Source organism: Nyctereutes procyonoides, unplaced genomic scaffold (assembly GCF_905146905.1).
Source record: "Nyctereutes procyonoides isolate TBG_1078 unplaced genomic scaffold, NYPRO_anot_genome, whole genome shotgun sequence".
Lineage (NCBI taxonomy): Eukaryota > Metazoa > Chordata > Mammalia > Carnivora > Canidae > Nyctereutes > Nyctereutes procyonoides.
The window spans coordinates 18,128,335-18,141,381 of record NW_026575035.1 but is presented as its reverse complement, the minus strand read 5'-3'; the positions used below and the strand labels follow the sequence as shown (position 1 = coordinate 18,141,381).

The 13,047-nt window shown below is 39.4% G+C and overlaps 1 protein-coding gene across 4 annotated transcripts in view; it reads left to right on the top strand.

Moving 5' to 3' along the window:
• Positions 1–13,047, top strand: part of CHD7 (chromodomain helicase DNA binding protein 7) — a 192,213-nt gene that overhangs the window by 96,804 nt on the left and 82,362 nt on the right. For all 4 annotated transcript variants that reach the window (XM_055318220.1, XM_055318221.1, XM_055318218.1 and 1 more), the window contains exon 3: positions 9,600–10,030. In XM_055318220.1, coding sequence (XP_055174195.1) covers positions 9,600–10,030 — 431 coding nt within the window. The remainder of the gene's footprint in view (positions 1–9,599; positions 10,031–13,047) is intronic.

Sequence of the window (13,047 nt, the reverse complement as noted above, 5' to 3'; positions counted from 1 at the left end):
GAGGCTCCTTGCAGTTGTGGGCTCCCCACTGTGGTACCCTCACTCTGGTCACTTGCTTCCTTGGTGCCAGTGTCAGAGTATACCTGACCCTCAGAGAAAGTCCGCATCCTCCTTACAAACCTCCTTAATTAAGTCAGGCTTATCCAGGAAAATCTGCCCTTTAAGTAACTTAAAACCAACTGATTTGGGACCTTAATCAAACCTACCAAGTCCTATGACTTTTGCCTCCTTCTCTTGCCTGGAAGACACAGGTCCCCTCTACAGTCAGGAGGTGGAGATCCTATGGCCATCTTAGGGTTCTGTCTCCTATAAGAAGCAAAGGAATTTTTATAGGACCAAAGTAGTTTATCATTAAGCATTTATTGCCAACTAAATTTGCTAGACTCATAGTCTCTGAGTTATGGAGAACTTGCCTGCCTAGACTGTGTAAATTAGCTTTATCACTGAGTTCCTTATAAATTTTGTTCTATTTGCATTTCTACACAAACCCTTGGGATTGGCCAGTGTTAGGTAAAGACACTTTCCTATCAGTCTACTGAAGTTTGACTCTTTAAATTCATAAGAATAGCATAGTAAGTTACATTTAATATTAATATTTATAGAGTAGTTGAAACCTAAATGCAAACTTGGTGTCAGTTGCTTTTCCAGAGCCAAACTGCATACGTTTCACCTTTCCAGTTTAAGGATCAAACTTGCTGTTGGGAATACCAGTGATAGCAAAATACAGTGTAAGTGTACGGTAAAAAAAAAAATTTGAAGTGGACTATTTTTAGGATGTAAGTTTGATCTTCATCCTTAAGTGTCTTTGAAAGGATTTATTTCTGCAGAACAGTTGACCACCCTGGAAGCACTGTTTGGTGTTTTGCTTTTTGATCCCTGGTAAATTGGGTCACTTCAGGTCTAGAGGTCTGCTGCCAAATTCAAGCCTCCAGATGCCTCTTTGAGAACAGTTTGGACCTAAGAGCTAACTTGAAATACGGAAGGCAAATGCCCGTGTACTGGGAATTTGTTCCATAGATTCTCATTCATTGATACTTATTGAGTTGAGCCTACTAAGGAAAAACAATGTGAAAAAGTAAGAGAAAAAAAAGGAAAAGGAGAAACAACAAAATGGACTTTGTTAAGGCCCCTGAGCACATTCGTTATCTTTTCTACTTTTACTTCTAGAAAGCAATGTCTGGTAGAAGATAACACTCAAGGATTTACCGCTGGAAGGAACTAAGAAATTCAGAACAAGAGGCTGGAACTATGACTGTATTTCAGACTCTGCTAATGGGTTCATATTTCATTTGCTTGTTGCAACTCAGGTGTACCATCATGCCCACATTGCAGACCTTGTTTTTTTCTTGGGGGTTTTCTACGGGAGGAGAACGGATGTAGTCTTCAAGGGTGGACAGGCCTGCTTCCCAGAGGGAGCTGCCCTTGTGCCTGTGGCCCAAGAGACCTACAGAGTTATTCATCAGTACTGTGCTAGGGTTTGAATTGTGTTAAATTTGTGGTGGTTTCTGTTTCTCCCCTCTCCACAGGAGCGATAGGTTCTGTTGGCCCCTCTCCATTTCTCTTCTATCAGAAATACTTGAGAGGAGATTCTCATGATCAGGAATGCAGTCTGATTACCTGTATATACTTTTTGGAAGGCTAACACATGTAAAAACATAATTCAAGTCTTGTATAAACAATTAAGGCTAATTTTTCCAAGCATTTATGAAGCAGTGGAGGTACATCAAAAGTATGTTCAGTTTACATCAGTTCAACTCTATGCCCTAGGGGTGTGTGTGTGCGTGCGTGTATGCGCCTGTGTATAAACACGTTATTTCAAATATATGGTCTTTGCATGCAAGCCTACTATTTCATCTGGTGCTTTTCCTAAGAAGTAGAATGATGTGTTACCAAACTGGGTAAAAGAACTCTTAGGTTTCTTGAAATATAGTAGATGGAATTTAAAAAATGCATAGAAGCTCTTCTTTTTAATTGGTTTTGGGGGATCCCTGGGTGGCGCAGCGGTTTAGCGCCTGCCTTTGGCCCAGGGCACAATCCTGGAGACCCGGGATCGAATCCCACGTCGGGCTCCCAGTGCATGGAGCCTGCCTCTCCCTCTGCCTATGTCTCTGCCTCTCTCTCTCTCTCTCTCTGTGTGACTATCATAAATAAATAAAAATTAAAAAAAAATAATTGGTTTTGGGAGAGTTTTCAGGGCAGGGCAGAAAGTGGGCTTATTTTCTTCTGGTTCTGGAAGACTGTTGACTCCCTGGGACAAAGCAGATTGGTTGAATTGAATTCAACTTCTATCAAACGGGGTGATTCTGATATTCAAACAGGATCATGTTCGTAAGCAGGAATGTAAATGCCAGTTCTTATCCACATTTTTATCTTTGGGAGAAGAGCTAGTGGTTTTCGTAGTTTTAGTTTAGAATTAAACTAGAGTTCTCCTCTGATCCCTTGAAGGCAAAAATCCTAAATTTATATTAAATTAAGTCCATTTTTAACCTGTTGATTAGGGTTAGGATCTTAAGACTAAGGCCTTTATAAAGGTTTTGGAGGAAGACAGCAAGCAGCTTCCTGGGCTTGGAGAAGCCCTCACCACCCTGCGGGCGAGCCCGATCACATTCACTCTCTGGCTTGTAGCTGTCACATCGGGGTGATGATTCAGGGTTGGCCCTTTCTAGCTCTGTCACTTTGGGTAAGTTCATCTAAAAGCCTCAGTTTCCTCAGTTATAAAAGAGGAAGAATATCACCCACCTTGGCAACTTCCTGTGGTTTTTATAGGCAGTGAAGGAGAAGAGGGTTGTAAAATGTACATGTAACTGTATAATACCTGGTTTAAAATCATCATTCAGTATGGTGTCCTGGGACAGCTTCAGGACTTCCTGTCAGTTTTGCTGTCTCTCCCTGAACTGCGGGGCTCTTCCCTGATGCCCACCACCTTGAGTAGGGCAGGTGGAGGCAGCCTTGCAGGTACCCAGCACTGTTCCAGCCTGCACACCTGTAACCTTCCTGCAGCCGCCTCGTGCGTCTGCAGTAGCTCCCAGCCCAGTGTGACAGCCTGCTCAGAACAGAGACAAGGAAGGGGAGATGGCCAGAAGGGCAGTGATGGGGTGGCAAAGAGTGAGGTATGGTGGACAGATGCCCTATTCTCCACTGGGAGGGAGTCTGCTGCACTGAGGGTCTCTCAGATACTTGGAAAGGGTTTAGCATCTGTGGAATTTCACTGCTGTGTTACCCTCATTAAAGTGACTGTGGAAATACCACAACATAGTGCTTTACACATTAAAATTGCGGTTTGACAGTTCCTGTGGTATTGTTTACTCCTAAATACATGGAAGATGGGCAGTATTCAATATCTAATGTAAACTATTTAATATTAAATGCAACATGATTGCTTGGCTCATTATTTTCATTATTTTGGGCTCTACTTAAATTCAAAATGTGTTTATAATTTAGATGCCATTAAAGTGTTTCATGTTAATTTGTAGCTATTTAAGATTTTGTTTGTATGGCACATTTATTCTAAGGACAGATTAAAAACACAAGCAGAAGACCAAAGTTTTGGAAATGGCTTCAGATGATTTTAAATGAGATATTTTAGCAGTAATTAAAATTTTTAGTTCTAAAATTTAATGGTTCGGAGGCACTCATAAAGATAACTTATTGCATTATAATATTTCAACATTCATTATATTTAACTTGGTAATTATCTTGACTGTATATAACAAAAATTATACAAGTCATCCTTATATGATTATACCAATATTCCTATTTTATTCCTTCCAGTGACTTAAATTGAACATAAAAGAAACTGCCAATTCAGTGAGCCATTTGAGCACATTTTATATAAAATTAAGTTTGTTCAGAGAGTCACATGCTGTATTATGAAACATTTGATAACCGCTCTTTGAAACACAGACAGCCACATGCACACACATACTTTCCCCACCCAGAGGAGCAGATGAATTTGCCCTGCTTCAGCTAGATCAGTATAATCCAAAGCATATCTTAAAGAACGTTTTCATCCAAGATATTCCCAGAAAAAAGGGATGCAGGGATTAAATACTTTTAGGACACACTGTACATTATCCCCTACTCAGAATGTAGTAAGGCCTTGGAGTTTTGTAGTTAAAGAAAACGATTTATTTGGTTAGCCCAGAATTCTCTAAACTCATGTGACCTGCGTCATCTTTACATGTAACACTTTTTAATACCCAAAACTTAAGAATTATTGTTTTATACATTTTGCCTTCTCAATTCCTGTGACTAACAAGCTTGATAATTATTCATTTGGGTGATTTTGTTCATAAATGTACTCATTCAATAAGTCATCATTCCTGGAAATTAAGAATGAGCTGAGTAAAACTAACTGGCATATAAAATTATGGCTTGAATTTGGAGCCCTGATTGTAGTAACAAATTTAGTCAAACAAAACAAGAGTCCAACCTTTGTCTTCTTAAGAATATTTTTATACTTTTTTTCTATTTTTTAAAAGATTTTATTTATTGAGAGAGAGTGAGAGCAGGAGAGAGAGGGCACATAGAGGGAGAAGCAGACTCCCTGCCGAGCAGAGAGCCTGATGTGGGTCTCGATCCTAGGACCCCAAGATCATGACCTGAGCCAAAGGCAGATGCTTAACCAACTGAGCCACCCAGGTGCTCCATACTTTATTTTGTATCAAATAGTCATAGTTGAAAAGTATATTGCTTGACCATTAGAACTAGTATCTGCTCCTCTTGGGTCTGCTCCTCCATTAACAGGGCTTCACAAGCTTGCTTGTCATACATTTTTATGTTTTCAGTTACCTGGTCTCAGGTATAACTCATTGTTCAGGCTGGGTCTATGGAGGAAGTAACCTCTGCCCAGCACCTGGGTGACTTTCTTCAGGAAGCCTCCCTAGTGTCAGCCTAGCTCAAGTGCTCTGCTTTCCCCCTGCCAGTACTGTGGCTGGCTTGTTTACTGTTACATCTCCAAATATTTATTGAATGGATAAATTAATTGGGCACCATATATTGAGTGCATCTTCTTTTTACTAGTGTCACTGGCAAGAAAAGGATATTAGAGTCTCAACTGGACAGGACTTATGGAGCCTTTGCTAAACATACTTTTGAACCCTGTAACGCTGTTTTGGCTGAAGATTGAGCTTCAGTTTTCATATTGGAATTACTTTTTAAAAGAATGCCAAGGGATCAAGAACCCAGGGAATACTGGAAAAATGAAAGTGAAGAGCATCGATATAAGAGGTGTTTCAAAAGCCATTAAAAAAAAAAAGGAAACAAGTAGTACTTTGCAATTTTTTTTTTGAGATTTTTTATTTATTCATGAGAGACACAGAGAGAGAGAGAGAGAGAGAGGCAGAGACACAGGCAGAGGGAGAAGCAGGCTCCATGCAGGGAGCCCGACGTGAGACTTGATCCTGCGTTTCCAGGATCACACCCTGGGCCAAAAGCAGCGCTAAACCGCTGGGCCACCAGGGCTGCCCAGTACTTTGCAATCTTAAGGACTTACTATTTCTATTTTTACAAATCATTGGAATCCTAGTTTAGTGTGTTTTAGGCTTGAATTTGTTGTTCCTTCAGCCTTACGTGGCCTGCAGCTTCTCCACCAGAATCTCCATTTCTCTAAAAGCACAAGAACCTCCCTTTAGCTTTAACTTGCAGGTAAAGGATGTGTCTCCCAAAAGTGTCCTCTTGCTCTTGCCCAGTTGGAAGTATCTTTTCTTTATTCTAAAGTAGCATTTTGATTTTAGGCTTGTTTGTATCACTCAGTGAATAAAACCTTCATCCGTCTGTAGGTGCCCTACATTACAGAATGTTGTTAGTTTGCAGATACGATATTGTGTTGGAAATGCTGCACAGTGTTAATATCACGCAGCTCACTCCTGTTACTTGACAGTGCTAACAGGTTGAGGCTTTAGGAATATAATTAAGGCAAAACATGAGTAAATAAGGTAGCTTTTAAGCCAGATAAAGCTGGTGAATGTTAGATGAAAAGCATACCTGAGGTAAATGAAAAGTTTCTTCTTATGTACTTTTTCCTTTCCTTGGGAAAGCTCCTGAGAATTTTAGGTTTCATTTGCTTTAAAGGTAAGAGAAGGATTGCCCTCCCTTCCTTCATCTCAGCTCTCCTTTGGTTAACTTTGCGTCCTATCTGTTCTGCTGTTTTACATATGGTGACTTGTTTGTGTGTTTGTGTAGTTTATACATTTTGAACAATGGAGTTAAGGATAAAAGTGATTAATTTATGGTAATTTTTTGGACAAGACACAAACACGCTTTGAATCATCTTTATTTACACTTTAAGTATCAGTCATTCTATTTTAGTTCCAAAAGTCCACGGCATAGTCCTTACTATTCCAATTATGATAGAAAACATGTGGAAAGTCTGTATTTAAAAATATCTTTGGTATCTAACATTCTCCACGTTTGCTCTAATAAATGAGAGGTTTTAGCAATGCCCTATATGGTAATATCAGATGTTAATGGCATTGATTACCTGTCAGGCAGTGGGAATTGATGGGAAAATGTCCGCTGTAAAATTAAATAGCATTAGGGAAGACTGTACCATGCATGGGGCGGGGGGTGCATGGCTGGGCCTGGGAGACTTTGTCAGGGTATTACTGTGAGCTCCAGGCTTTTTCCCCCACATGATTAAGGCAAGCCATCTGTTCTTTGTTAAATGTTTACAAAAACAGCTTTTCTCTAAAAGATTTAAGGAGATGTGGGTCTGGTAAACACTATAATATTTCTGAGCACCTTTTTCACCCTATCTCATATAGTACCAAAACATAATTCTGCTGCATATCAAACAGGATTAATCCCTTTTTTTGTATTTAATCTTTATGTTTTTTTCCTTCTTACGGAAGATTAAAAATTTTAAGGGATACTAATTTATGGCTTCATTTATTACTGAAAGGAGCATCTAAAATCATTTGTACGCTAAAATGTGTAGATAAATTTTCACTCTTTTTGTATAGATGTTCTGTGCTTTTTCTAGTCCATAAATGTGTTCCAGGTATTTCTCATTAGAAGCTAGCACTCTGTTACTGGGGTTAATGCCATGCAGATTAAAGCAAGGTACATATACCTGGGATTAATTCACCATTCTAAGCTTTAAGCTTTGTTTACTGGTAGATTTTTCTCTTTCCTTCCCTTTCCAGGAAATACTTTTTCTTCCCTTTCCTGAAAAAATAGTTTGTCCCAAAAAAGTTTGATCTCTAAATCTCTTTTTTAAAAAATATAGCTTTTTCCTTTTTATTTAACATTTGGAAATAATATGTAACAACTTAAGCAACTGAAGTTTAATCACACAATTAAACCAGACACTCTGAATTCTCAGGTGATGGTAACATGGACAGCACCTTGGTTGACGTTTATTGAGAGTGTGTGTAAGGGAGAAGTGTGGGGCACACGGTAACTTTTTCAGTGTTTGGCTAGCTGTGCTCTTCCTGTGTGGAAACCTGCTCATGTGGACTCCCACCCCTGTGCTCTTCCTCAGACTTCTGCCCTTGCTTCTTTCTCTTTCTGTATAGCTTTACTCTTTTTCAGGTTCATCTTCTTTCAGCTGTGACTAGGAAAGAGCAATATGTATTTTAAGATTTTCCAATACCATTGGATTTGGAAAGAGACTTTGGAAATCATCTAACCCAAACCTTTCACTTTGCAGATGAAGAAAATGAACGCTGGATGAGTGAAATGATTTTCCACTGGTAATAAAGCTGATGGCAGGGCCCAGACTAGAATTTGTGTCTCTTATCTCATAATTTTGGGCTCTGTCTCATATACTAGTGCAGATGGAGAATGTGGGGTTCTTTATTATGTTTTTGTTAAGATTTTATGTATTTATTTTTGAGACAAAGCAGGTTTGAACATGAGCTGGGTGAGGGGCAGAGGGAGAGGCAGACTCCCTGATGAGCAGGGAGCCTGATGCTGGACTTGATCCCAGGACCCTGGGACCATGACCTGAGCTGAAAGCAGACAGTTTAACTGACTGAGCCACCCAGGCATCTATGTGGGTTTCTTTAGTGACCCTGGTAAGCTTTTTCAGGAAGTGATGTCTTAAAATTTGGGGGTCTGTCACTGAATACTTTGGAAATCAAATGAAACCCATGGAGCCTTTCCCAGAAGGATGCCCATATGCAAGATTTCAAGAGAAGCAGAGAGTCCAAAGAACACTGGTTTAGAAAACCTAAATTCAAATCACAGCTCTGTCTCCTGTTGTGTGACCTTGAGTGATCACATTGCCTCCTCAAACTTTACTTCCTTTCTGTAAGATGGGGGCAGATTGCCACATTTTTGTTGTGAGAGTCAGGTGAACTGACTCCTGAAAGCACTCAGCTCAGTACATGGCATGAAATAGATGCTCAGTACTATACTGGAATCTAATTTAAAGTACCCTGTTTATGGTAAGCTGTAGCTTCTGGGTTACTCTCGAGTCTTCTGCAGACCTGGACCTGGACTCTCTTGCCTCCTTTTTGGAGGTGATGTGGTCAGAAGGGTGGGCCTGTAACTTCTTGGGCTCAGCACTAGAGCATCAGCGTCCATACTCAGTTCCTAATTGGGGCTGGTGTCAGGAGTGTAAAGTGCTTAGCACATGCCTGGCACATAGTAAGATTGTTCAGCAAACACTAGCTGCCATTATTGTTGCTGTTTCTGTTATATTTACTCTTAAGTATCTGGAGAAACAGATGAAAAAGGAAAAAAAAAAAACCTGAGTAACATTTGCAGATACAACATTTTAAAGTATTTCGTTGAAATACAAAGGTTCATTAGATATCCGAATTTACAGTAGAGATGATACTCTACCCCTGTGCTGGTTTGAGCTGTCTCTGATCTCAGCTGACCACTCAGCACCCCATCCTGATTGTTGGTATTCTCTACTGTATTTAAGCCCGTCTCTGGATACATTCCTTGTGAATATCAAAAATATCCTGCAAGGCTTACCAGCTCAACTACTTGGATTTTCTGTTCTTCAGTGAAATGTGAAAATGTAAAGCTTTAGTAACTTAAGAAAAACACCCTCTGCATTTCATATTAGTACAAGAAATTTAATTAATCTGAAGTCACTAAATTTGGATATGTATTTTTAATTTGGTATTTTCATGTCATTTAAATCAGAAATGGCCTGTACCATGGAAGATTTGTGTGTGATACTTGGATTTCAAACTTTCACAGTACCTGAATCGTACAGTGCTCTGTATACCTGTTCTTGTTAAAAGCGGCTTAATTATATATCTTTAATAAAAGAATTCCATTTAAATTCGTTCTTTGGGTTAAGCTTCTTCCACTGTTTGTCATTCACCAAGACCTACACACGGAGGGGGCTGCTAAGAAATGGACAGCTAAATGAGAATTATTTTTCTTCCTGAACTAAAATTTTTACTGTATTGCTAAGTTACCCTCCTTTTTTGTTGTTGTTGCTGTTGTTTAACTATTTATGTAAAAGCTTTCTTGTTTTTTAGATGAGAGAAAAAGGTAGATTTAAAAGTACATAGTTGGTAAAATATTTGCTACTTTGAGTATAAAGTTTCAGAAGCATCAACTACTAACTTTCAGTTCCTTTCATCGATCTGAAGAATGATAAACTAATTTCAATTCCTATTTGTGTCTCTTAGCATTCTCCATCGGAGCCCTTTCTGGAGAAACCAGTGCCGGATATGACTCAGGTTAGTGGACCGAACGCTCAGCTAGTGAAGAGTGATGATTACCTGCCGTCTGTAGAACAGCAGCCACAGCAGAAGAAGAAGAAAAAGAAAAACAACCACATTGTTGCAGAGGATCCCAGTAAAAGTTTTGGTAAAGATGACTTCCCTGGTGGGGTTGATAACCAAGAACTAAATAGGAACTCACTAGATGGGTCCCAAGAAGAGAAAAAGAAAAAGAAAAGGCCGAAGGTAAAAAAAGATCCGAAGGAGCCGAAAGAACCCAAGGAGAAAAAAGAGCCCAAGGAACCCAAGACCCCGAAAGCCCCTAAGATTCCCAAAGAGCCAAAGGAAAAGAAAGCAAAAACTGCCACGCCAAAACCCAAATCCAGCAAAAAGTCAAGGTAGGCTGTGGGTAGAAATCACCCCCCTCCAAACAGTGTAGAAATGAGCACCTCAGTCACAGCCCTTGAAAGGGGCTGGGGGTGGGGGTGGGGCAGAGGGGCTGCACTTTGATTTTTGCCATTGGGGTTCCTTTCTCTGATACCCAAACTAAAAAGTTAAGAGTTTTGTTTGTACATTCTGAAGTTTAGGAATCAATTACTATAAACTGTTTGTTTGGATGGTACATTTTCGACTTCATTGGGTAAAAAGTCTTTGTTTAAAATCATTTGCGTGTATTTTTGTGAAAATTCGTCACTGAGCAAACAGAACCAAATTACCAGCTTAATTATTTGTAAGCCTAGACCAGCAACCTCATTTTCAAGGACAATGCAAAACAGGGAAAGAAGGATTACAGAAGCAAGATAGGTCACTATATTTCACTAAGCGTTTCAGCCCTGTTTCCCAGAAGTTGAAAGAGGAGAATTAATTCTCTCCACTTGGCGGAGTAAGCCTTCCAGGGGCAGGGTTGAAATGCTAGTGGGCAACGTGGGAGAAATCAAATAGCAGTTATCCATTAGATATGCATGCAAGAATAGCATGCGCTTTAGCTTCTAGGAAATACCCTCCTCCACTCCATACTTCCCTCTGTACTTCCCCCACCAACTCTGACCCCCCAGAAGGCATATTTACTCAGTAAGAAAAGCTGAGAGGAGAAGACATTGAAGACTAATTTTTTTCATTTGTACTGAACATTTCTTACAACTGTTCTGAACCAATTCCAAACATCTGAATCTATTTTTCAGAATATGGCTCATGTTAGAAAATATAGTTTCCAGATGGAAGTATGGTCAGACTTGGTTAATCTGAACCTGTTTGCAAACTTCATTAGAAAACACACTCCACCTCCTACCCCCATGTGCATACATATACACACACACGTGTGTGTACACATGCATCCTCAGTTCTGTGACAGACATGCTTGACCTGAACTTTTTGAGCTCGCTGGCCTGTAAACCTTTGTCTTGTAGTCTTTCCTGTGTGTTTATGTGCAGATACAGAGAAGAGATGATTTCTGTGAATACAGAGATGTCCCTGCAAAGGAAGAGTGAAGTCGGATTTTCAACTTCTGCTAAAAATATCTATATAACCCCAAATAGGCTATCTTATTGAGTTTTGAAAGTTTATATGATAGTCATTTAAAAATTTTTGTCATCGGTACTTTTTATGGTGCCGAAATAACTGAATTCTATTCAATGACTCAATCTTATAGATAACTTAATACTTGCATTTACTTAGGAACATTCTTTGATGCCTCAGTATGTGGTTTCTTAATTGAAAACCTTTATTTTTTCCCCTATGAACACCGTTCTAAACCCACAACCCATTATGAATTTTGTTTTCATTTGCTTAAATATTTCATTAAGTACTTATTCTTTGTAGGTACAGCATTAAGTGTTAGGTTGTGAGCAAGAAAGATGTTAGAATTTTAGTCTGACTTATCAAGGGTTTTTTAGAACTATAATTCCCTAAAAGCTAAGTATTGTGGTTTTGATTAGGTAGAAATGTGCTTATTTTTTTCAAGGAGAAATTGCAGCAAAATTGTAAAAGAATTATTATTATTATTATTATTTTAAAACTTGAAATATAAGAGTCTGTGTGTGTGTGTTTTTTTTTTAAAGATTTTATTTATTTATTAATGGGAGAAGCAAAGACATAGGCAGAGAGTGAAGTAAAGCAGGCTGCATGCAGGGAGCCTGATGTGGGACTCAATCCCGGGACTCCAGGATCACGCCTTGTGCTGAAGGCTGGCACTCAACTGCGGAGCCACCCAGGCATCCCTAAGAGTCTGTGTTGTAAAGAACCTTCCTAGAACTCAGAAAATATATCACCAAGACTAGCTTTAGCCTCACAGTCTATCTGCCTTTAGGTTTGTTATCTTTAATTTTTTTAATCTGGCACCTAATGATAAACGTTGATAAAAAAAAAAAAAGAAGAAAAAACCTGCACTGTGTCTTGGGTCTTGTCATAAATTTCCAAGTATATTATGTTCAAGTCCTGAGTCTACATTGACCTAGTCTTGTCTTTAAAAAACATACTTTAAAAAATAAATAAATAAATAAATAAATAAATAAATAAATAAATAAATAAAAATAAAAAACATACTTTAGCCTATCCTTGTCTCTTGTGGGATATGTTAGGGCAGATATTTAAAATGAATGCTGTATTTAACAGTGAAAGTTGTTAAAATTTTCCCAACAACTGTAAGCAAGTGTTAGGAACTTGTTCTGGGCACCTGTGCTGCCTTGGTACAGAGAGAGGCCCTATCTTTACCCACCAGAGAAAGCTCCAGTGTAGGTCTCATCTGCATGCTCCCAGCTGCTCACCCTGAGGTTTGAATGGTCTCTGCAGAGTAAATTTTTGGCATTGCTGAATCTGAGTAATGGCTCTGCATTAGTCACATGTCTTTGGTAGGAGAAAGGGCATGTGATTATTTTCTCCCAAGAAGAGTGTTTGGTACATCTCTCCCCCTCTGTGTTGCTTTAGACGAACAGTCTCAGTGAATGCCTCCTATAAGTGATAGCTGTTTTTCCCCAAGTGGTATAAAAATAATTGAGTAGAACATTTCTGTTGAGTGTGGAGATGTGCATGCAGAATGGGGGATGGTATAACGTGGCCACGACTCAGGCCATGCTGAGGGGGCCTGGGGATATTTGGCCCTGGTGCCTTGACCACTCGTCAGGCCATTGCTGGTTTATAACAGTGTGTGAGAACATTCCTGGGTGGCTTTCCTGTCATCGATGGTCAGATGGGGCCGGCTGTCCAAGAATATGGTAATTGAACAGAGATTTTCAGTAGATTAACAAACCAACCAACCCACTGTTTTGTTGAGCCAGTTTCTATTGGCCAGATGAATGGAGTACATCAAGTTGTGGTCTTGTGTTCTGCTAAGTCTAGGAAGGAAATAGCATCCCTGAAGCACAGATAAGTGGAATGCATACAACTACATGTAAATTCTGAATAGCATAGCAGAATAATT